Raw genomic sequence first — 21,603 nt, 5'->3', positions numbered from 1 at the left:
TTCCATACTTTGGTGATTTAGGGCACTGTTATATTTAACCTTGGAGAAAAGGCTGTTTGTATACCGACAATTATTCACCCAAAATGTTCATCTCAAATAACGAAAGAGAAAAAGCAAAGAAATGACAAAGAGAGAGAGTAGAACTATTTGACGGTCTTAAATGACATATAAATAAGTTTGGGAGTGAGAGAGAAAATGAGAGAGAGAGAGATAGAGACAGAGAGAGAGAGAGACAGGGTAGGCTCATAGAGCCTATGTAATTTCAGCAAAGGTATGTGCCTACGTGGTCAATATAGGTAATTTTGAAGAAATCAAAGGAGTGAGTTAGGAATGTATTTATTTTCTGTCTAAATGTACCTACCTACATAGTAGGGTAGGCTCATAGAGCCTATGTAATTTCAGCAAAGGTATGTGCCTACGTGGTCAATATAGGTAATTTTGAAGAAATCAAAGGAGTGGGTTAGGAATGTATTTATTTTCTGTCTAAATGTACCTACCTACATAGCTAAAGGCAAATTTTCCCCAACCACATCAGTTATTTCAGCACAAACTTACTCTCTGGAAAAGTTAAAAAAGACATTCAGATATAGGTAACCTCTAATTTAGGTACGTAGGTAGGTGTAATTACTGTCGGCATTGTTTACTTTTCGGTTCCTTTTCAAACAAAGCCAGTTATTTCAGCACAAACTTACTCTCTGGAAAAGTTAAAAAAGACATTCAGATATAGGTAACCTCTAATTTAGGTACGTAGGTAGGTATAATTACTGTCGACATTGTTTACTTTTTGGTTCCTTTTCAAACAAAGCAGTCACCTACCTAGTCACCTACCTCACGAATTTTACAAATGATCGCCTCCTTTCTCCTTTACATGGGTCATCGAAAAAAAGGACACGTAACACGCACTTTGTAGCAAAATATAGGGTGTACCAATGAATGCTTAGTGGATTTTTCTGCGATTCAACTTGAATGGAGTAGAATTGTGAATTTGGGTTTAAAAAAAAAAAAAAATCAGAGATTTGTATAAAAGGTCAAAGGAAATTAATGAAAATTGTGAAAGGGAACCTATCTTGAGAACAGATCAAAGAAAATTGATCTTCTTCAGATAGGTTTTGCCATACCAAAAGAGGAAGATGAAGAACGTAGAGATGCTAGTATTTTCAAGATTTCTGATTTCTAATAGATAAGGTAGAAAATAGAAAAGAAGATAAATGGAAACTTTAGGTACCTACCTAATCTTCAGATAACCTTTTAGGGTTAGATATGCCGTATGCCCTTCCCTTAGACAAGAAGTTGTGACAATTCTATTGACGTGTTTGGAAATTTGATCCACAGTAGACGTATTACTTACCTACAATTATACAATTTATTTAAATCTAATTTACTTATTTATATTTCTTATACATAAATTTGTGAGAATTTTATTAAGTTTATAATAACTTTAGAACCATAACTATGATTCTTATAAAAAATAAAACTATATTATTGTTTTTATTTAAAAAATATCCATGGGTATGTCTATTTCTTTGGTGTTCTTTATTTAAGTTAATATCTCAGAGTATAAGTATACGGATTACTTATATAAAACTGTAACTTAAATATTACTAGGTAACTGGTAAGTAATGTTAACCTGTTTCTTTTTCCGAAGGAGAAGGTACTGCAATAAAGCACCTAACTCAGGACTGTAATGAGGGGGACCTTCAGGGTCCGGGGGCCCTGCCCCCGAGCCATTTTTTCTCCCATGTGCAGTAATATTCATTCATTCATTATTGTGAAAGGGAACCTATCTTGAGAACAGATCAAAGAAAATTGATCTTCTTCAGATAGGTTTTGCCATACCAAAAGAGGAAGATGAAAAACGTAGAGATGCTAGTATTTTCAAGATTTCTGATTTCTAATAGATAAGGTAGAAAATAGAAAAGAAGATAAATGGAAACTTTAGGTACCTACCTAATCTTCAGATAACCTTTTAGGGTTAGATATGTTGTAGCAAAATATAGGGTGTACCAATGAATGCTTAGTGGATTTTTCTGCGATTCAACTTGAATGGAGTAGAATTGTGAATTTGGGTTAAAAAGAAAAAAAAATCAGAGATTTGTATAAAAGGTCAAAGGAAAAATTGTGAAAGGGAACCTATCTTGAGAACAGATCAAAGAAAATTGATCTTCTTCAGATAGGTTTTGCCACACCAAAAGAGGAAGATGAAGAACGTAGAGATGCTAGTATTTTCAAGATTTCTGATTTCTAATAGATAAGGTAGAAAATAGAAAACAACTTAAAAGAAGATAAATGGAAACTTTAGGTACCTAATCTTCAGATAACCTTTTAGGGTTAGATATGCCGTATGCCCTTCCCTTAGACAAGAAGTTGTGACAATTCTATTGACGTGTTTGGAAATTTGATCCACAGTAGACGAGAAAATGTAAAATGTCTTCCCGAATTCTTACACAAAATTTCCATTCGAAAATTCCTAAAACTCAAACCAATACCATCAATCATTCTTTGGTGATCATTCTTCTTCCTCTCTCTCTCTCTCGTCCCCCCCTCTCTTTCTCCATCTTCCTCCCTTCCCCCTGTCTATCTCCCTTTTCCTCTTCCTTTCTCTCTCCTCCCTCTGTATCCATCCCTTTTTCTGTCTCTCTCCTTCCCTCTGTCTCTCTCCCTCTCGTCCCTTCTCTCTCCTTCTCTTTTTCTAATCAGTTTATTTACGTAGCGATAAAAATTTGTTTGTAGGAATTTTTCAAATCGGGCATACCTACTTGTCTGTCTACTCCTTCTTTTTTTAATTTAAACAGGTCTTAAATATTTTTCCCTAAAATGTAATTTTATTACCTATGAAATATATAAGACCTTGTTTAGATGACTGCGAGAGTTAGGGGACTTTTCAGTCCTATGCTGGTAGTATAAACAAGGTATATTCTATTCCTTATTTTCCTCTCTCTCTCTCCCTCTCTCTCTCTCCCTCTCTCCTTCTCTTTCTCCCTCCCAACGTTGGTACACTCTTATAAAAATATTAATAAACATCTCCTTCTCTTCTTTTCAAACCGTAGATACCTATGTACCTATATTTATATCTTTGAAGTGTGAAGTGTGATCGCCAATAAAGCAACATAAATAAACAGCTACGTCGGTACAGATAAGCTAATGAAGTAGCAATAATTTCCCATGAAAAGAAGTAAAAGGAAGGTACACAAAAGGAAAACGAGAAGTGGAAGGAGAGAGAGCTGTAAACTAGATCATGGAACGTCAAAAGAAATCAGGGAAAGAGCAAATAGTGTAATCATGAGAATACAGAATAAACGAGGAGAACAAAGGGAATTTGATGAAAAAAAAGAGGTCAGCGAAAATTGAGAATGCAGATTTGTATATGTATGTAGCTCTAGCTCTATGAGGTACCTACTTAGTTAGACAGGTGTGTAGGTAATTACCTTGGGTATTAGATCGGTATAAAATTTGGGCCGATTGCAATACTTTCTCGTTAGATAGGAGTTATTGGTTCTCATTTTCTCAATAGGTAAGTAGGTACTTATTTTATTAGAAATTGAATAAGACTATTAAGTAGGTACATACCTAGATACCTAAGTAGGTAGGTATTACAGGAATGTGAGTAGATATACCTAGGTATATAGTAAGTAGATATATGTAAATAAAGCTAATGAGTTGAAATGTAATACACCAATATTATCTGATGATGTTTTACAAGAGTTATTGGTTCTCATTTTCTCAATAGGTAAGTAGGTACTTATTTTATTAGAAATTAAATAAGACTATTAAGTAGGTACATACCTAGTACCTAAGTAGGTAGGTATTACAGGAATGTGAGTAGATATACCTAGGTAAATAGTAAGTAGATATTATATGTAAATAAAGCTAATGAGTTGAAATGTAATACACCAATATTATCAGCTGATGATGTTTTACACCTACTAAATATTTATTTCATTCATGACTTTGTAATACAAGGTGAGTGGGTGTTGCGTTTATTTTTAGTATTGCAGAGCAGAGTCTTTCCGTAGCAGATAGTATTTGCAGAAGAGCTGAATTTAGATTGTACAGTTTAGATTACAGTCAAAAGTTTAGTGTGTACCTAGGTAACTAAGTTGAGATTGTTTTAATTCTGGTGTTTTATATTTACACACCCCCATCACTTCCGTGACACACTAACATACACAATGAAATATTGTTATAATAGACATTAGGAAGGGAGGAAGGAAGAGGAGGAGAAGGAAGGAGGAAGAGAAAGCAAAAGGAGAAAGATAGGAGGAAAAAAAGAGAGAGATAGAGAGAGAGAGAGAGAGAGAGAGAGAGAAGAGAGAGGGGAGAGAGAGAGTGTTGGGGTTTGACAGAGGAAACTGTATACCTAACTGTAACTGCTAAGGTCTTATCGTCCCGAAATTGAAGAGAGAAGGAAGAGAGGATAGAAGAAAGCCAGCCGTTCCAAGAACGAACGTTATCGGCTCAGGATAAAGTCCGCCCCGGGCGGGAATCGAACCCGCGGCGCGAGAGAGTTAAAAAAGAAGGAGAATATTGTGAGCAATGCTTCCCAAGTTGAACCCTGTACAAGTCAAAGCACTTTCAAGTCCTATATTATAGCTATTTACATTGTAGAGTGTAACTTTCACTCAAAAATCTCAAAATGTATTTATTTTTAAGAGTGTTGGGGTTTGACAGAGGAAACTGTATACCTAACTGTAACTGCTAAGGTCTTATCGTCCCGAAATTGAAGAGAGAAGGAAGAGAGGATAGAAGAAAGCCAGCCGTTCCAAGAACGAACGTTATCGGCTCAGGATAAAGTCCGCCCCGGGCGGGAATCGAACCCGCGGTGCGAGAGAGTTGAAAAAGAAGGAGAATATTGTGAGCAATGCTTCCCAAGTTGAACCCTGTACAAGTCAAAGCACTTTCAAGTCCTATATTGTAGCTATTTACATTGTAGAATGTAACTTTCACTCAAAAATCTCGAAATGTATTTATTTTAGAACTATGTCGCTTTCCCACCCGGGCAGGAGAGTAACACAGAGAACTATGTCAATCTCAGGCCCAAGTTAGAGAGTGACACAAAGAACTATGTCGCTTTCCCACCCGGGCAGGAGAGTGACAGAGAACTGTCTCTCTCCTGCCCAAGTTAGAGAGTGACACAGAGAGAACTGTATCCCTCTCTTACCCAAGTTAGAGAGTGACAGAGAACCGTCCCTTTCTAACCCGGTCTTTAGCGTGACACAGAGAACTGTGTCCTTTTTACCTTTCCCACCCGGGGAGGAGAGTGACAGAGAACCGTCTCTCTCCTACCCGGATAATTGTCCCCTCCCACCAGTACTTATCACTATAGAGAATGTGAATCATCTATAGTGATAATGATGCCAGAATTGAATGCGGTGTTCAGGTGATCTTCAGGACTTTCTGTGGGAAGTCTGGAAACAGCTTGGCATATAATGGTCGTCCTCGGGCAAGATGTAGTCAGACATCAGGCACACAATCTGAAAAGAAGAATAACTGAATATTAGGCATAAAATTAACCCTGAGGTTTGGCAAAACAATAGAGTGTCCCCTCCCAACGGTACTTACCATAATACGCATTTATAACGCCAGAGTTTGCCAAGATTATGAGGTGAAATTCAGGGTCAGGATTATGAGGTGAACAGCTTGCCAACGCGAGTTATTGGTTCTCATTTTCTCAATGGGTAAGTAGGTACTTATTTTATTAGAAATTAAATAAGACTATTAAGTAGGTACATACCTAGATACCTAAGTAGGTAGGTATTACAGAAATGTGAGTAGATATACCTAGGTAAATAGTAGGTAGATATAATTATGTAAATAAAGCTAATGAGTTGAAATGTAATACACCAATATTATCTGATGATGTTTTACAACTACTAAATATTTATTTCATTCATGATTTTGTAATACAAGGTGAATGGGTGTTATTTTTAGTATTGCAGAGCAGAGTCTTTCCGTAGCAGATAATAGTATTTGCAGAAGAGCTGAATTTAGATTGTACAGTTTAGATTACAGTACCTAGGTACACCTAGGTAACTAAGTTGAGATTGTTTTTAATTCTGGTGTTTTATATTTACACACCCCCCTCACTTCCGTGACACACTATAATATATAGGTATACACAATGAAATATTGTTATAATAGACATAAATTGTTATAATATAAATTGTTATATTAGGAAGGGAGGGAGGAAGGAAGAGGAGGAGAAGGAAGGAGGAAGAGAAAGCAAAAGGAGAAAGATAGGAGGAAAAAAAGGTTGAGGTGTTGAGGTTTGACAGAGGAAACTGTATACCTAACTGTAACTGCTAAGGTCTTATCGTCCCGAAATTGAAGAGAGAAGGAAGAGAGGATAGAAGAAAGCCAGCCGTTCCAAGAACGAACGTTATCGGCTCAGGATAAAGTCCGCCCCGGGCGGGAATCGAACCCGCGGTGCGAGAGAGTTGAAAAAGAAGGAGAATATTGTGAGCAATGCTTCCCAAGTTGAACCCTGTACAAGTCAAAGCACTTTCAAGTCCTATATTATAGCTATTTACATTGTAGAGTGTAACTTTCACTCAAAAATCTCGAAATGTATTTATTTTAGGCTATTTACAGAGGGAAATATAAAACAAAATGTTTTGTAAAAAAAAAGTATTTGTTTTACAAGTCAAAGGGAATTTCGGTATCACTCTCTTGTGGTTGAGATCTCACATCAATTTTTTTTAAAGCCCACACTTTTCTTCCCTCCCCTTCCACCCCCTCAATATAAATTGCGAAAAACAAATTCAACTTTTCATTTATTTTTCTTGTTTATATTCGATTTGCTTCGCGTCTTTCTGTTTAATCTTTATCTTTTCATAAAATTACCTAGGTATGTAGGTTGTATTTAGCCTCCTACATCTATTTTGAATTAAAAAGGGACCCTATTATGTGACTGCTTCGGAAAAAACTCATTTTTGTTTTTTTTTTTTTTTTTTTTCTTAATTTTAGCGTTTTTTAAAAAATTTATCTGCTTTTCCTAACAAAAAGGTCAAAGGAAAAATTGTGAAAGGGAACCTATCTTGAGAACAGATCAAAGAAAATTGATCTTCTTCAGATAGGTTTTGCCATACCAAAAGAGGAAGATGAAAAACGTAGAGATGCTAGTATTTTCAAGATTTCTGATTTCTAATAGATAAGGTAGAAAATAGAAAAGAAGATAAATGGAAACTTTAGGTACCTACCTAATCTTCAGATAACCTTTTAGGGTTAGATATGCCGTATGCCCTTCCCTTAGACAAGAAGTTGTGACAATTCGATTGACGTGTTTGGAAATTTGATCCACAGTAGACGTATATATTACTTACCTACAATTATACAATTTATTTAAATCTAATTTACTTATTTATATTTCTTATACATAAATTTGTGAGAATTTTATTAAGTTTACAATAACTTTAGAACCATAACTATGATTCTTATAAAAAATAAAACTATATTATTGTTTTTATTTAAAAAATATCCATGGGTATGTCTATTTCTTTGGTGTTCTTTATTTAAGTTGATATCTCAGAGTATAAGTATACGGATTACTTATATAAAACTGTAACTTAAATATTACTTAGGTAACTGGTAAGTAATGTTAACCTGTTTCTTTTTCCGAAGGAGAAGGTACTGCAATAAAGCACCTAACTCAGGATCGTAATGAGGGGAACCTTCAGGGTCCAGGGGCCCTGTCCCCGAGCCATTTTTTCTCCCATGTGCAGTAATAAATATTTCAAAGTAAAATTACCCTTCTTCTTCGTTGCCAAGATCGGAGTTTAAATTTGGTTTAAGTTAACCTCTTCGATTAAAAAAATTGATTAGCTGAAAACTTTGGAATATTTTGAAATCAACCAATCAGGTTGCTTAACCCGAGAGTTAAACACTGAGTTTAAAATCTAATGGAGCAGTTGCAAATGGGTAAAAATTACAAATGGTCGATTCCTATGTAAAAAGTTGGGAAAAATCCAAATCTGAGGTCAAAACTCCGAAAAAATAACTGTAAAATTCAAATTTTATTTTCCGTTCTAATGAAAGAGTTCAAATATGTGTGATGTCAGACTTTACGCAGTTGTTTTTTTCGTCCGTTAGGTAGCGCTACTATGCAAGCGCGCTAATGGAGGAGCAGAAAGAAATGCGCAGAAACGTAGGCAACACATTAATGTGTTGCCTGCGAGGAAGCTTTGCTCAGGACATTTGATGTGACGTCATCGTGTACGGGAGCGTATGCCGTGACGTCAAAGTTAGCGGTATTTTTTAAATCGATTTATCTCGGGATCTAGAAGTCGTAGGAGAAAAAGAAAAGTTCCGTTGGTCCTCATTCTTCGTGCTCTATGACTTTGAAACATCACTCAAGTAAGCGCAACTGATCTATCGGAATGAAATCAATCAATCAGATTGCTTAACTCGAGGTCGACCAGGTTTGGATAAGTCCTTCTACGGGGACAGACAGAGTGACAGACAGACGACACCGAAGCGAATACAATAGCCCGTCCCTTATACCTTTTTATTACTATCGTAATAATAAAGGAAGGACGGGCTAAAAATACCCAGTGTAAATTTCATCGCTATCGGACCAGGCCAGAGTTGCAGCAAAGTTGATGTTCCAAGAAGCGTTCACAGCTGAAATGCCACCATGACCTGGGAACAAAAGAAAAGAAGTTTATTTCAATAATGAACACCAAAAAATAATACAAGAACAGTTGAAAACTGCTGTTTCGGACTTATTAGACCTCATCAGCTAGCCATAGCCCGAAATGTAACACAGATGATCCATGTTTCGTGGGCAGACTAGGACAGCTGTTTTCAACGTCCTGTAGAAACTTCAATTTACCTGGTAAACTGCCGTTTTACAGAAGTTTAGAACAACCGCCACCAATACCTGGATTACCAATTGCCTGACAGGATGCTGTCCCTAGAAAAGGTACCTGTCAGTCAACTGTGAATCCAGGAATTAGTAGAGGATAAGGAAGGATGAAGGGATTATTTTGGTACTCGATGATCAAAAAAGAAAATTTTGTAGGAACATTCTCACACACTGACATGAGAATCATATTGGGTTTACTCGCATGTAGAACACATAATTTACCGGTATCCCAAATGCCGTCAATTTGAAAAATGGAAAGCAAAAGGAATACCAAAAAAAACCTGAAAAAGAAAACGGATTAGTGACATCCTAACAAAGCCCTAACAAGTCCCTACAGGCCCTAACGTGTCCCTACAAGCCCTACCGAACCTGAAAGAGAAAATGGATTAGTTCAACACACAAAAGAAGCTCTATGAAAGAAAGACCATTTAGCAAAACAGCCATTTTCTCATAGATCTCCTCACATACATACGAGTAAACCCAACAGCTTAAAAAAAGTCCCACCACCACCCATGCTTTAGCATAACACAGTGTTGTGTCCCCTCCCCACCCATGCTTTAGCATAACACACAGTATTGTGTCCCGCCCCCCTAGTACTTATCACTACACAGAATCCGAAACGGCAGACTTGACCACGGTGTACCGCGGTGTAGCACATCTAGGTTAGGTTAGGTTAGATCACATCTCTTCAGGACTGCGGCAGAGGTACTTACTGCAGGAAGTCTCTAGTAGACATCTAAGCATTGCAGAATGGTCGCTCTTCGATGGATGTTTTGAGACAGACACTTCACGTAACGACCTAAAGCCGGCCACTCACGACAGGTTTTGCATGACAGTTTGGCCTAACAGGCCCATACTATATGGCCTAACAGGCCAACGTCCGTCGTACAAAACCTGTCGTGAGTGGCCGGCCTAAAAAGAACGACAGATCGGGTGGGATAGTGACACAGAGAACCGTGTCTCCTTTCCAACTGGTCTTTAGCGGAACACAGAGAAATATGTCCCTTTCCTACCCGGGTAGGAGAGTAACAGAACTGTCTCTCTCCCACCGAGTTAGAGAGTGACACAGAGGAATTATGTCGCTTTCCCACCCGGGCAGGAGAGTGACAGAGAACTGTCTCTCTCCCACCAGAGTTAGAGAGTGACACAGAGAACTATGTCAATCTCAGGCCCAAGTTAGAGAGTGACACAGAGAACTATGTCGCTTTCCCACCCGGGCAGGAGAGTGACAGAGAACTGTCTCTTTCCCACCCGAGTTAGAGAGTGACACAGAGAACTATGTCAATCTCAGTCTCAATTTGGAGAGTGACACAGAGAACTATGTCGAACTATGTCGCTTTCCCACCCGGGCAGGAGAGTGACAGAGAACTGTCTCTCTCCCACCCGAGTTAGAGAGTGACACAGAGAACTATGTCAATCTCAGTCTCAATTTGGAGAGTGACACAGAGAACTATGTCAGTTGACACAGAGAACATGTTCCTTGCTTTCCCAATCTCAAGATGCCGAGATGAGTGACACAAGCAACTTGTCGCAATCGAACTGCCCAAAGTTTAGAGAGTGACACAGAGAGATACTGTATCCCTTCTCTTTACCCAAGTTTATAAGGAGTGACAGAAACCTGTCCCTTTTCTTAACCCGGTCTTTACGTGACACAGAGAACTGTGTCCTTTTTACCTTTCCCCACCCGGGGAGGAGCATGACAGAGAACCGGTCTCTCTCCCTACCCGGATAATTGTCCCCTTCCACCAAGTACTTATCCACTAATAGAGAGATGTGAATCACTATAGTGATAATGATGCCAGAATTGAATTGCGGGGTTCAGGGATCTTAGGACTTTCTTGTGGGAAGTCTGGAAAACAGCTTGCATATAATGGTCGTCCTCGGGCAAAGATGTAGGTCAGACATCGCCCACAACAATCCTGAAAAGCAGAATAACGACTGAACTATTAGGGCCATAAAATCTAACCCTGAGGTTGGGCAAAACAATAGAGTGGTCCCCTCCCAACGTACTTACCATAATACGGCATTTTATAACGCCAGAGGTTTGCCAGATTATGAGGTGAAAATTCAGGGGTCAGGATTATGAGGTGAACAGCTTGCCAACGCACTGGTCCAGCTATAGCTTTCTCTTTGCCTTAGAATTAGACACTACTCCGCCCTGGTTATCCAGAGTTCCTCAGGGAGTATGCACTCGTTACTACTGCTGTAATAAACTGACTCTTGAGCAAAGATCTGGAAAAAATAACACTATTATTATTAGTTAACATAGGTAACGTCTGCTTTCGCCCTCCCCAGTTGGCACAAATGTATTATTCCTATGCCCCATTTTTTATCCATCACCCTCCAACAGCCTGATAACGTCATGAGTTCATCAACCTTCAACCAGCTGATAGTCATGAGTTCATCACCCTCAAACAAGCCGTATACATGAGATAGTCCATGACCCTTCATCAGCCTCAATCCAGAGTCATGATCCTCACCAGTGTATTCATGAAGTTACATTACGCACTCAACCAGCTGATAGTAATGAGTTCCATTACCCTCAACCAGCTGATAGTCATGAGTTCAAATTACCTCAACCAGCTGATAGTCATGAGTTCATCACGCCTCAAACACAGCTGATTAGTCATGAAGTTCATACCCTCAACCAAGCTGAATAGTCCATAAGAGTCCAATCCACCCTCAACGCAGCTGATAGTCATGAGTTCATCACCCCTCAACCAGCTGATAGTCATGATTCATCACGCCTCAAACCAGCTGATAGTTCATGATTCATCACCCTCAACTCACTCAACCAGCTGATAGTCATGAGTTCATTACCCTCAATCACAGCTGATAGTCATGATTCATTAGCGCTTCAAACCAGCTGATAGTCATGAGTATACGTTCCGTTCCGTTCCGTTTTTTTTTTTTTTGTTTTTTTTTTTTTTTTTACCCTCAATTTTTTCCCCTCCTAACCCCCTGGGGGGCATCAAGTATAAGGTCCATATCCCACCTGAAAGAGAAACCCCCGCCCAATCCTGTAAATAGGTAGTGTACTTTAGCGTTATGGGTACTCCCCTCATACGAGCAACATTAGGTATTTACCCTACCATACCGAAATTAGTGTCACTAATATTGACCATGTGAGGGGACTTATAACATTAAGCACTTATTCTACCTATTCCCCATCCAATGCTCACAGTGTTTGAGCCTCACACTATCTGATCTCTTTTCTCACCATTTTCATCATATTGGGTTTACTCGCATGTAGAACACAAAACACATAATTTACTTTTAGCAAAGAAGTAGTTAGTCCACTAAGTGGACTAACTACTTCTTTGCTAAAATAAATGTGGACTATCTGGCGGACCATCTTAAGTCGCTCAAAAAGCAGAGTGGTTTACGATTTTTGACTGTTTATTTCTAAAAAACTACAACAATAAATGCAAAAAAGTTTGTTTAAAAAAAAAAATACATCTCTTTTCTTTTAAAAAAATCAAAATTCGTTATTGTAGGGTAAACATAGGTTTCCCAGCAACTCTTGAACTTTGACTCCATTTTTCTCAAAACGGGTTTTTTTCACTTAGTCCACTCTGCCTCTTAGTGCCTCAACTGTACCTAATAATTCTCTCTTTTGTTTCCTTTATTTCATTTCATAAATTCCTGTAATTTTCGCCCCTGAAACGTAATTCTGTGTAATTTGAAATTTTGAATAATTAAGACCATTTTTTTCCCGCGTGCTTTGTTTCTGAGAAAAACGACATCAGTTTTCTGCGTTGGAGGAATAGAGAAAGAGAAGAAAGAGGGTTAGGTGTGATGTTTTAATGCTTCCTCCACTCGTAATAACTGAAAGGTAGGTAATAATAGGTAATAACAACAACTAACAGTCTACACTAGGAAGAGAAGATCTATGAAATAAGAACCAGTTTCTGTGGAGTTTTCCCCAAAATTGGCCCTTTGTTCATAGACCTTCTCAAATAGACATAGGTACGAGTAAACCCAACTACAAACTCGCTTTCACACACAAATTCTCCTCGAAAAAAAAATGCATTTAACTTGGCTGAAGATCCAAGTTAAATGAAGGCCATACACACACCCGCCACCAAACATTTATCCTACTGTTAATCCAGTCCGATGATTCCATGGTAATCCAATCCAGGATTCAATCCTTAATCCAGGATACTTGGTTGTCACACAGATCACTGCACTTTTAGCGAAAAAAAAAAGAAAAAAAAAATATATAGATAAAAATAAAAATGATTTTCAAATTTTAGGACGAAAAAGATAAAATTGAAAATGAACAAGATTTATTTAAAATTGATAATGGATAAGATTAAACTGGCAAAAATAGATAAAGAGGTTTAATGTGTCAAAATGTGCTAAAGGGATTTTTATATTAAATTTCAGCTTTCTAGGTGTTGTGGTTCTCGAGATAGAGCGATCAGTGTGTGAACTATGAACTGTGAATGGATCTCGTTCTTATAATATAAGATTACGACAATATTAAAGCCTTATATTATTTATTTACTTAAATTTATTTACTCATTTAATTTTATTTATTTATATGAAAATGGTGTCTACTGACAAGGACCTACTCAAAACTCATAGGTACTATCGAATACTCATTTACCCAACCCCCATTACCTGCTTACATGCCATTATGGGGTATGAGCCCAAGATTTCCCTCAACCTACTACCATCATAGAATGCTCTACCTGTATTTTTTTACATGCCACATTGGGATTTGAACCCACCCTATTCTAAAATATTAAACCTATTTGAGGACTTATTAGACCTCATCAGCTAGCCATAGCCCGAAATGTAACACAGATGATCCATGTTTCGTGGGCAGACTAGGACAGCTGTTTTCAACGTCCTGTAGAAACTTCAATTTACCTGGTAAACTGCCGTTTTACAGAAGTTTAGAACAACCGCCACCAATACCTGGGTTATCAATTGCCTGACAGGATGCTTCCAGTACTTTCCTAATAAAAAACCAACTTTCAACATTTCTCTACACGATTCCTGGGGTTCGAACCCAGTACTTTCCTAATAAAAAAAAACAACTTTCACTATGTCTCTACACGATTCCTGGGGTTTGAACCCAGCACTTTCCTAATAAAAAACCAACTTTCACTACCTATGTCTCTCCTAATAAAAAACCAACTTTCAACATTTCTCTACACGATTCCTGGGGTTCGAACCCAGTACTTTCCTAATAAAAAAACCAACTTTCACTATCTCTGCACACAATTCCTGGGGTTTGAACCCAGTACTTTCCTAATAAAAAACCAACTCTCACCATTTCTGTACACGATTCCTGGGGTTTGAATCCAGTAATTTCCTAATAAAAAAACCAACTTTCACTATCTCTGCACACAATTCCTGGGGTTTGAACCCAGTACTTTCCTAATAAAAAACCAACTCTCACCATTTCTGTACACGATTCCTGGGATTTGAAACCAGTACTTTTCCTGGGGTTTGAACCCAGTACTTTCCTAATAAAAAACCAACTCTCACCATTTCTGTACACGATTCCTGGGATTTGAAACCAGTACTTTCCTAATAAAAGCCTATTCAACTGGAAAAACATCACAATTCCCATTTCCAAGATAACAATTCCTCGTCAGGGGATCGAACCCTGCAACTTAAAAATAAATACTATTTCTTACATACCACACTGATGGGGTATTAGCCCATCTAGTAAAGACCCCTTATAAAAACCACTTTTACTATGTACTTACTGAATAATTAAAATCTACCTAAAAATTACCTACTTAATTTAATCAATAATTACCTACTTAACTCAATTTTACATGCCACGTGGCGGACCACGCCCATTATATTAAGACCACGTGCTACTCAATTTCCCATTTTTCCCATAACTATTTCTTAATTTCCCATTTTCCCCATTACTATTGTTACCCTTTAGATCTCTACTCCTACAAGCCATCCCTGGACGAAGGCATTTCATGCCTCCAATCCGTTTGAGGTACGTACCACCCACCCCTGGTACTGTACCCCGGGTGTGTCCCCTACGGGTAACCCACCCTTTGTCAGTAGACACCTTGATTTACTTACGTTATGAAAGCACCACACTAACGAAAACGAACGAACCGAAAAAATGTTAAATTGATTTTATATTGATTTTAAGTTGATTTATCATTATTGCGTTTTAAAAATTGAAAGTTGAAAAAAATTTAAATATCACAAAAAAAAAAAAAAAAAAAAAAAAAAAAAAAAAAAACAAGCAGGGTCCATCCCTCCAGGAATTTTTAAGCCCATATAGTGATTAGAGAAAATCAGTACCTATGTACCTACCTAATCTGTTTAATATTCAGTTTATTATAATTATTCTTGATTTGATATTTTGATTTTACTTTCATGTAATGATTTAAAATCAAGACTAGAACCCGTTCTCCCTTTATTCCCAATATAGTGTTCAAGTCACCCATCCAATTATTGGCCTTGCTCGGCGTAGCTTAACATAGGTGACGCTAAAACCGGTCTTAAATTATCGACTGAAGTGAAATCTAAAACTTGCTAGCCGATTCCAAATGCGTAGAAAGCTAAAGTTTGCCACGTAGAAATTTTCCTCGATTCTGATTGGTCCACGTGATTTTCGAGTATCGTATGATTCAAGCCGACTCCAGAGTTTACCCGAAATTTTGTCAGATGAAATTTTACTTTCTACTTTCTAAAGATTGATTATATTATAGTGCATTTATTTTTCCTCGTTTCTTTTGTGTGTTCTTTTGTTGAAAAATCTATCGAAATAGGATGGACTGACTATTGCGGGACTCAAAAATGTCTTTTCGAATTTTTAGTGAATTCGATCATCCCCCACCATAAAAGAAACACGGAAGATAATTTCTATTCTAGGTAGGTAGTTAATAAAACATGAGAGTTTGTGTATAAAAGTTGATAAGTACGTCCTTGTAGGCTGTAGGTACTCGTATCTAACAAAACGTACCTAGGTGTTCCTCCACTTTCCTCGACCTAAACAGGTATTGAACTCACGCCTGTCAGCTTACAAAGCACTCTGTAGCAACCCCCAATTATTTTGCTAATTACTCAGAAATAATGATTCTAGTGAACAACTAAGTTGAGATCGACCAAATTCACACATACATTCTCGAAATTATTACTTTCTAATTTTTACTTTCTATTTTCAAAGCTATCGATAAAACCAAAATCGGAAAGTGTGGAGTCGGCTTTAGACCAAGTTCAGCAGGTACCTAGCAAGGGTGCCTGAGAAACTTTCAAATTTTACTTTCCCACAAGCTCTATTTTTAGATTCTGATTTTCCTTGTTCGCACCAGTGGCGTGTGGTACTTTTGAGTTTTCACTGAATTTGTTTTTCATAGTGCATATATTATATTGTTGATTGTTGAGTTTAATAAAGAATATGTGTGACTGTGGTTCGAAACCCAGAAGAAGGATAGTAAAAACAAGGTACTTAACAGTACCAGAGGTTACATACCTACTAGGTACTTCTAAAAAGATCTAGCATTTTTTATCCTCTAAAGGTGTGTTCACACATAGTTGACGGCTGTCGATCGATGTGAATTTATTGTGAATCGATGTTGATCGACAGCCGATCGACTAAGTGTGGACACACCTTAAAACTGCTGTTTTTACTTCATCAGATTCTGGTGTTACGAAGTACCTACCTATGTAGTCTTCCTTGTTCGCACCAGTGGCGTGTGGTACTTTTGAGTTTTCACTGAATTTGTTTTTCATAGTGCATTGTTGATTGTTGAGTTTATAAAAAATATGTGTGACTGTGGTTCGAAACCCAGAAGAAGGATAGTAAAATTAGTAAAAACAAGGTACTTAACAGTACCAGAGGTGTGGGTTGTACATACCTACTAGGTACTTCTAAAAAGATAGCATTTTTTATCCTCTAAAGGTGTGTTCACACATAGTTGACGGCTGTCGATCGATGTGAATTTATTGTGAATCGATGTTGATCGACAGCCGATCGACTAAGTGTGGGCACACCTACTTCATCAGATTCTGGTGTTACGAAGTACCTACCTATGTAGTCTATGTACATTGTACATACGTAGGTGGAATGAAAACTTTGTTTCGCTCCGATTAAACAAGCTGGGCCCGCCCCTCCGGGAATTTTTTAGCAGAACTTAGTAGACCAGTAATAGCAATAAGTAGGTATCTATTTGACTGCCCCATCAGACTCAAGAGTCACAAAACACAAGATACCTACATGGAAGTCTCTTTTGTTCTACACTCTTACAATTTAAACATGTGATCATTATTCAAGCTACGAGTTTGAAACAAAAGAAGAAAGGATAATATCTACCTCTACGTACATAAGAGTGGGTATACGTATATACTTACCTATCCCCAAGTTGCTAGCTATAGTACCTTACCTATCCACCTACCAGGTACCAGGTCTGGTAGGTTGGTACCTACCTACCCAGTTTAAAGGTTCCTAAGTAGGTATACATATACTTACCAACCTCAGTGGTGCAGTTGTTAATGCGTTGGACTTTGGATCTGGAGGATGGTGGTTCGAGTCCAAGTCAAGTCATAAAATTTATCTAGGTGTAGATAATAATCGGGGAACGATATTAAATTTGTGACAAGCATTTAAATATGCAACACAATAATAAAAAAAAATCCTTTTTTTATACATATGCTTACTACCCGTTTTATATGACTATAATTCTATGTAAGTAGGTTTTATGACCTTTTGTGACGCTAAAGTAGGGGAAGTGGAATGAAAAACACGCGTCGGGTTCGCATCGCACCCACGTCGGAATGAAAAACAGACCTTATGTACATTGTACATACGTAGGTGGAATGAAAACTTTGTTTCGCTCCGATTAAACAAGCTGGGCCCGCCCCTCCGGGAATTTTTTTTAGGTAGTTTATTCTATCGTGATTAAAGAAAATCAGTACCTATGTACCTACCTAATTTGTTTAATATTCAGTTTATTATTAAGGACCTAAGCAGGCAGAACTTAGTAGACCAGTAATAGCAATAAGTATCTATTTGACTGCCCCATCAGACTCAAGATTCACAAAACACAAGATACATGGAAGTCTCTTTTGTTCTACACTCTTACAACTTAAACATGTTGTGATCATTATTCAAGCTACGAGTTTGAAACAAAAGAAGAAAGGATAATATCTACCTCTACGTACATAAGAGTAGGTATACGTAGGTATATACTTACCTATCCCCAAGTTGCTAGCTATACCTAGTACCTTAATATAATACCTATCCACCTACCAGGTACCAGGTCTGGTAGGTTGGTACCTACCTACCCAGTTTAAAGGTTCCTAAGTAGGTATTCATGTACTTACCAAATTTCAGAGGTGCAGTTGTTAATGCGTTGGACTTTGCATCTGGAGGTTGGTGGTTCGAGTCCAAGTCAAGTCATAAAATTTATCTGGGTGTAATAATCGGGGAACGATATTTGTGACAAGCATTTAAATATGCTTAACACAATTAAAAAAAAAAACCTTTTTTTTATACATATCTACTCGTATACTTACTGCCCGTTTATAAATGACTATAATTCTATGTAAGTAGGTTTTATGACCTACCTATACAACTGTAATAATTCTCTCTCTTTGTTTCCTTTATTTTATTTCATAAATTCCTGTAATTTTCGCCCCTGAAACGTAATTCTGTGTAATTTGAAATTTTGAATAATTAAGACCATTTTTCTCCCGCGTGCTTTGTTTCTGAGAAAAACGACATCAGTTTTCTGCGTTGGAGAAATAGAGAAAGAGAAGAAAGAGGGTCAGGTGTGATGTTTTAATGCTTCCTCCACTCGTAATAACTGAAAGGTAGGTAATAATAGGTAATAACAACAACTAACAGTCTACACTACACATGGTTAGCCCACCCGATTCCCACACGATTCTAAGTTTGTGTTCCCTGATTAACAATTAATAGGTACCTACCTATTTAGTCAATCTATTTTCTATTGACATCAACTAGCCTGAGTCTGGACCAGAAAAAGCTAACAGCTCACGATTGCCAAATGGTTACTCATCCAGATACCAACCACTTGTAACGTTGCTTAACTTCAGTGGTGTATCAGGAACAGCTGGTGTAGGTATCTGCCCCGTCTTAACTTTGCTCCGCTACGCTGCTGACAGGTTTGAGATATAAATCCCAAAATGTATTGCAATAAAATGCCTTCAAATTAAAAGAAAAATACAACCCCTGAAAACTATTTTTGCGATACTATCCGTTATGCAAACGGGATTTTCCCTCCTAGGGAAAAAAATCCCTCTTGTGCGCGCGCAGTTTTCGTTTTGTTTATTTGTATTCTAGCAACGGAAATACAAGAGTTCGTGTTTTTCGTTTTCGACGGACGGACGGATTTCGACTAACTTCAGTGGTGTATCAGGAACAGCTGGTGTAGGTATCTGCCCCGTCTTAACTTTGCTCCGCTACGCTGCTGACAGGTTTGAGATATAAATCCCAAAATGTATTGCAATAAAATGCCTTCAAATTAAAAGAAAAATACAACCCCTGAAAACTATTTTTGCGATACTATCCGTTATGCAAACGGGATTTTCCCTCCTAGGGAAAAAAATCCCTCTTGTGCGCGCGCAGTTTTCGTTTTGTTTATTGTTTATTTGTATTCTAGCAACGGAAATACCATGGAGGTATGAATATAAGAGTTGGGAAATACAAGAGTTCGTGTTTTTCGTTTTCGACGGATTTCGACTTCGACAGCTTCGACTTTTCGACTTCACTTCACTTCACTTCACTTGAACTTGTTCGTCAGAAAGAAAATTCCTGTAATCATGTATTTGGTGCTAATCTCTGTTTCATTATGGTGAATAGGTTTTTCAACGGTAAAACGAAGTCTATTGCTTTCCGGAACCATGGCCTCTTTGAATATTCGACAGCAGAAGTTAGAACAACAGGTAACTAAGGAATAAGACACGGTTGCTATGCATGTTAATAGTTCAACAATGACAGGATAAGATATGAAAATACTCATATTTCCAATATTAGTGCAAAGACATACCCATTATCTTTATTCTAGAAATGACAGGATAGCTATACATTCTAGAAATGACATGGTACCCATCCCATACTTTAGTGAACTAGAATTCACTAGAAAAGGAGGTTACAGACCTCTGAAAGGCCCAAAGCAGCTCAAGAACTAATCAGATTCCCTTTGATGTACATGCGTAGGTACTAAATCTTCAGTACCTATCTATTTATAGGTAGTATAATAAATGGGCAAGGGCACATAGAGCTTGTCTCATTGTTGAAATCCACTTTTGACTTCATACAGTTGTATGAGAATTTTCAAAATGATTTGGCATTAAGTCCACATGAGACTGTAAACATCAGTAGATAGTATAGATACAAAGGTTCAATTATTATTATTACCATTTTTATAAATGTCTCTACTTCTATTTTGATTCTAGAGGCAAATCATGGAGCAAAAGATGAAACTTAAAAGACAAACATCAAGTATGATTCAAGCCACAGACATATCAGGAAGGGGGTTGAGGCCTCTATCCTCATCATCTAGTCGAGAGTTTTATTGTTATAATGGACCTCTCCAATTTACAAGAACACAAGCCAGTACAGATACAAGTGATTATGGTAGTGGTTATCCGGACAGAAGCTCACAGGATGATGAAGATGATGATGACGATGATGAAGGTAGGTACTTATTGACCTAAAAAGCAGTGTGGCATACTGAATACCTACCTACCTACCAAAAGAAGAAAATTGTCATGTGTGACTTTACTGCCTAAAATTATTCACTGCACCTAATTAGGATGTGAAAGTGTTGAATGAACTACACACAATACAGTGGTTATCCGGACAGAAGCTCACAGGATGATGAAGATGATGATGACGATGATGAAGGTAGGTACTTATTGACCTAAAAAGCAGTGTGACATACTGAATACCTACCTACCAAAAGAAGAAAATTGTCATGTGTGACTTTACTGCCTAAAATTATTCACTGCACCTAAGTAATTAGGATGTGAAAGTGTTGAATGAACTACACACAATACATTTCTTTTTCTTTTTCTTTCAGAAGATGTCTATCTGTTGGCTGTTATACACCTGACAGTTTGACAGTTCTGTTTAGATTGGGGCCTAACCAAATTTTAAATTAAATTTTAGAGATGTGTGGTTTCCTATCCCTACCTAACAAATTATCAATTGATAATTAATTAACAATTCCTCGTCAGGGGATCGAACCCTGCAACTTAAAAATAAATACTATTTCTTACATACCACACTGATGGGGTATTAGCCCATCTAGTAAAGACCCCTTATAAAAACCACTTTTACTATGTACTTACTGAATAATTAAAATCTACCTAAAAATTACCTTATCAATTTATAATTAATTTTCTATCACAATCCAGGGCACAAGACCAATTTACATAAATGGTGGTTAAGCATTTGCTTCTTAAGAGGATTAAAAATTTGAAATTCTTATCAATTTAATTTTTCCCCAGATGACATTGAACAAGAGCTCAGTGACATCAGCCTACATCGTGGCTCTCATGTGATAAGTGATCCTGATGAAATTAACTCGGGCTCTCTCGTAACTATAACAACACCTGAGGATAGAAATTTGGGCCTTGTAGCACCTGAAGCTTTGTCTCAGCCATTCATTTATTCCACACCAGATGTAAGTTTACATTACCGACTTACTACTCAAGTATCTACCTACTAAACCTAAAAAAAAAAAAAAAAAAAAAAAAAAAAAAAAAAAGGGGGCCACTCCCCC

General features: G+C 37.5%; 1 protein-coding gene and 2 long non-coding RNA genes across 3 annotated transcripts in view; 2 read left to right on the top strand and 1 right to left on the bottom strand.

Moving 5' to 3' along the window:
• Positions 1 to 927: 927 nt before the first annotated feature.
• LOC113469070 lies at positions 928 to 7,240 on the top strand. Its single transcript, XR_003392606.1, has 2 exons — positions 928 to 1,027; positions 7,003 to 7,240. It is a non-coding gene; the product is annotated as an uncharacterized LOC113469070 (long non-coding RNA).
• On the bottom strand, positions 989 to 7,286 carry LOC108252881. The gene is made up of 3 exons (XR_003392607.1): positions 7,213 to 7,286; positions 1,781 to 1,963; positions 989 to 1,062 (listed from the first exon to the last, which is right to left on the bottom strand). It is a non-coding gene; the product is annotated as an uncharacterized LOC108252881 (long non-coding RNA).
• A 12,227-nt stretch (positions 7,287 to 19,513) lies between these two features.
• The window catches only part of LOC103513242 (protein king tubby), a 10,124-nt gene continuing 8,034 nt past the window's right edge, over positions 19,514 to 21,603 (top strand). Inside the window, exons 1-3 of the mRNA XM_026826497.1 lie at positions 19,514 to 19,759; positions 20,273 to 20,513; positions 21,329 to 21,504. Coding sequence (XP_026682298.1) covers positions 19,718 to 19,759; positions 20,273 to 20,513; positions 21,329 to 21,504 — 459 coding nt within the window. The 5' untranslated portion in view covers positions 19,514 to 19,717. The remainder of the gene's footprint in view (positions 19,760 to 20,272; positions 20,514 to 21,328; positions 21,505 to 21,603) is intronic.

The sequence above is a fragment of the Diaphorina citri genome, unplaced genomic scaffold (assembly GCF_000475195.1).
Source record: "Diaphorina citri unplaced genomic scaffold, Diaci psyllid genome assembly version 1.1 scaffold944, whole genome shotgun sequence".
Classification (NCBI taxonomy): Eukaryota; Metazoa; Arthropoda; class Insecta; order Hemiptera; family Psyllidae; genus Diaphorina; species Diaphorina citri.
Note: the sequence above shows the minus strand (reverse complement) of the source record. Positions and strands in the feature narration are given on the sequence as shown.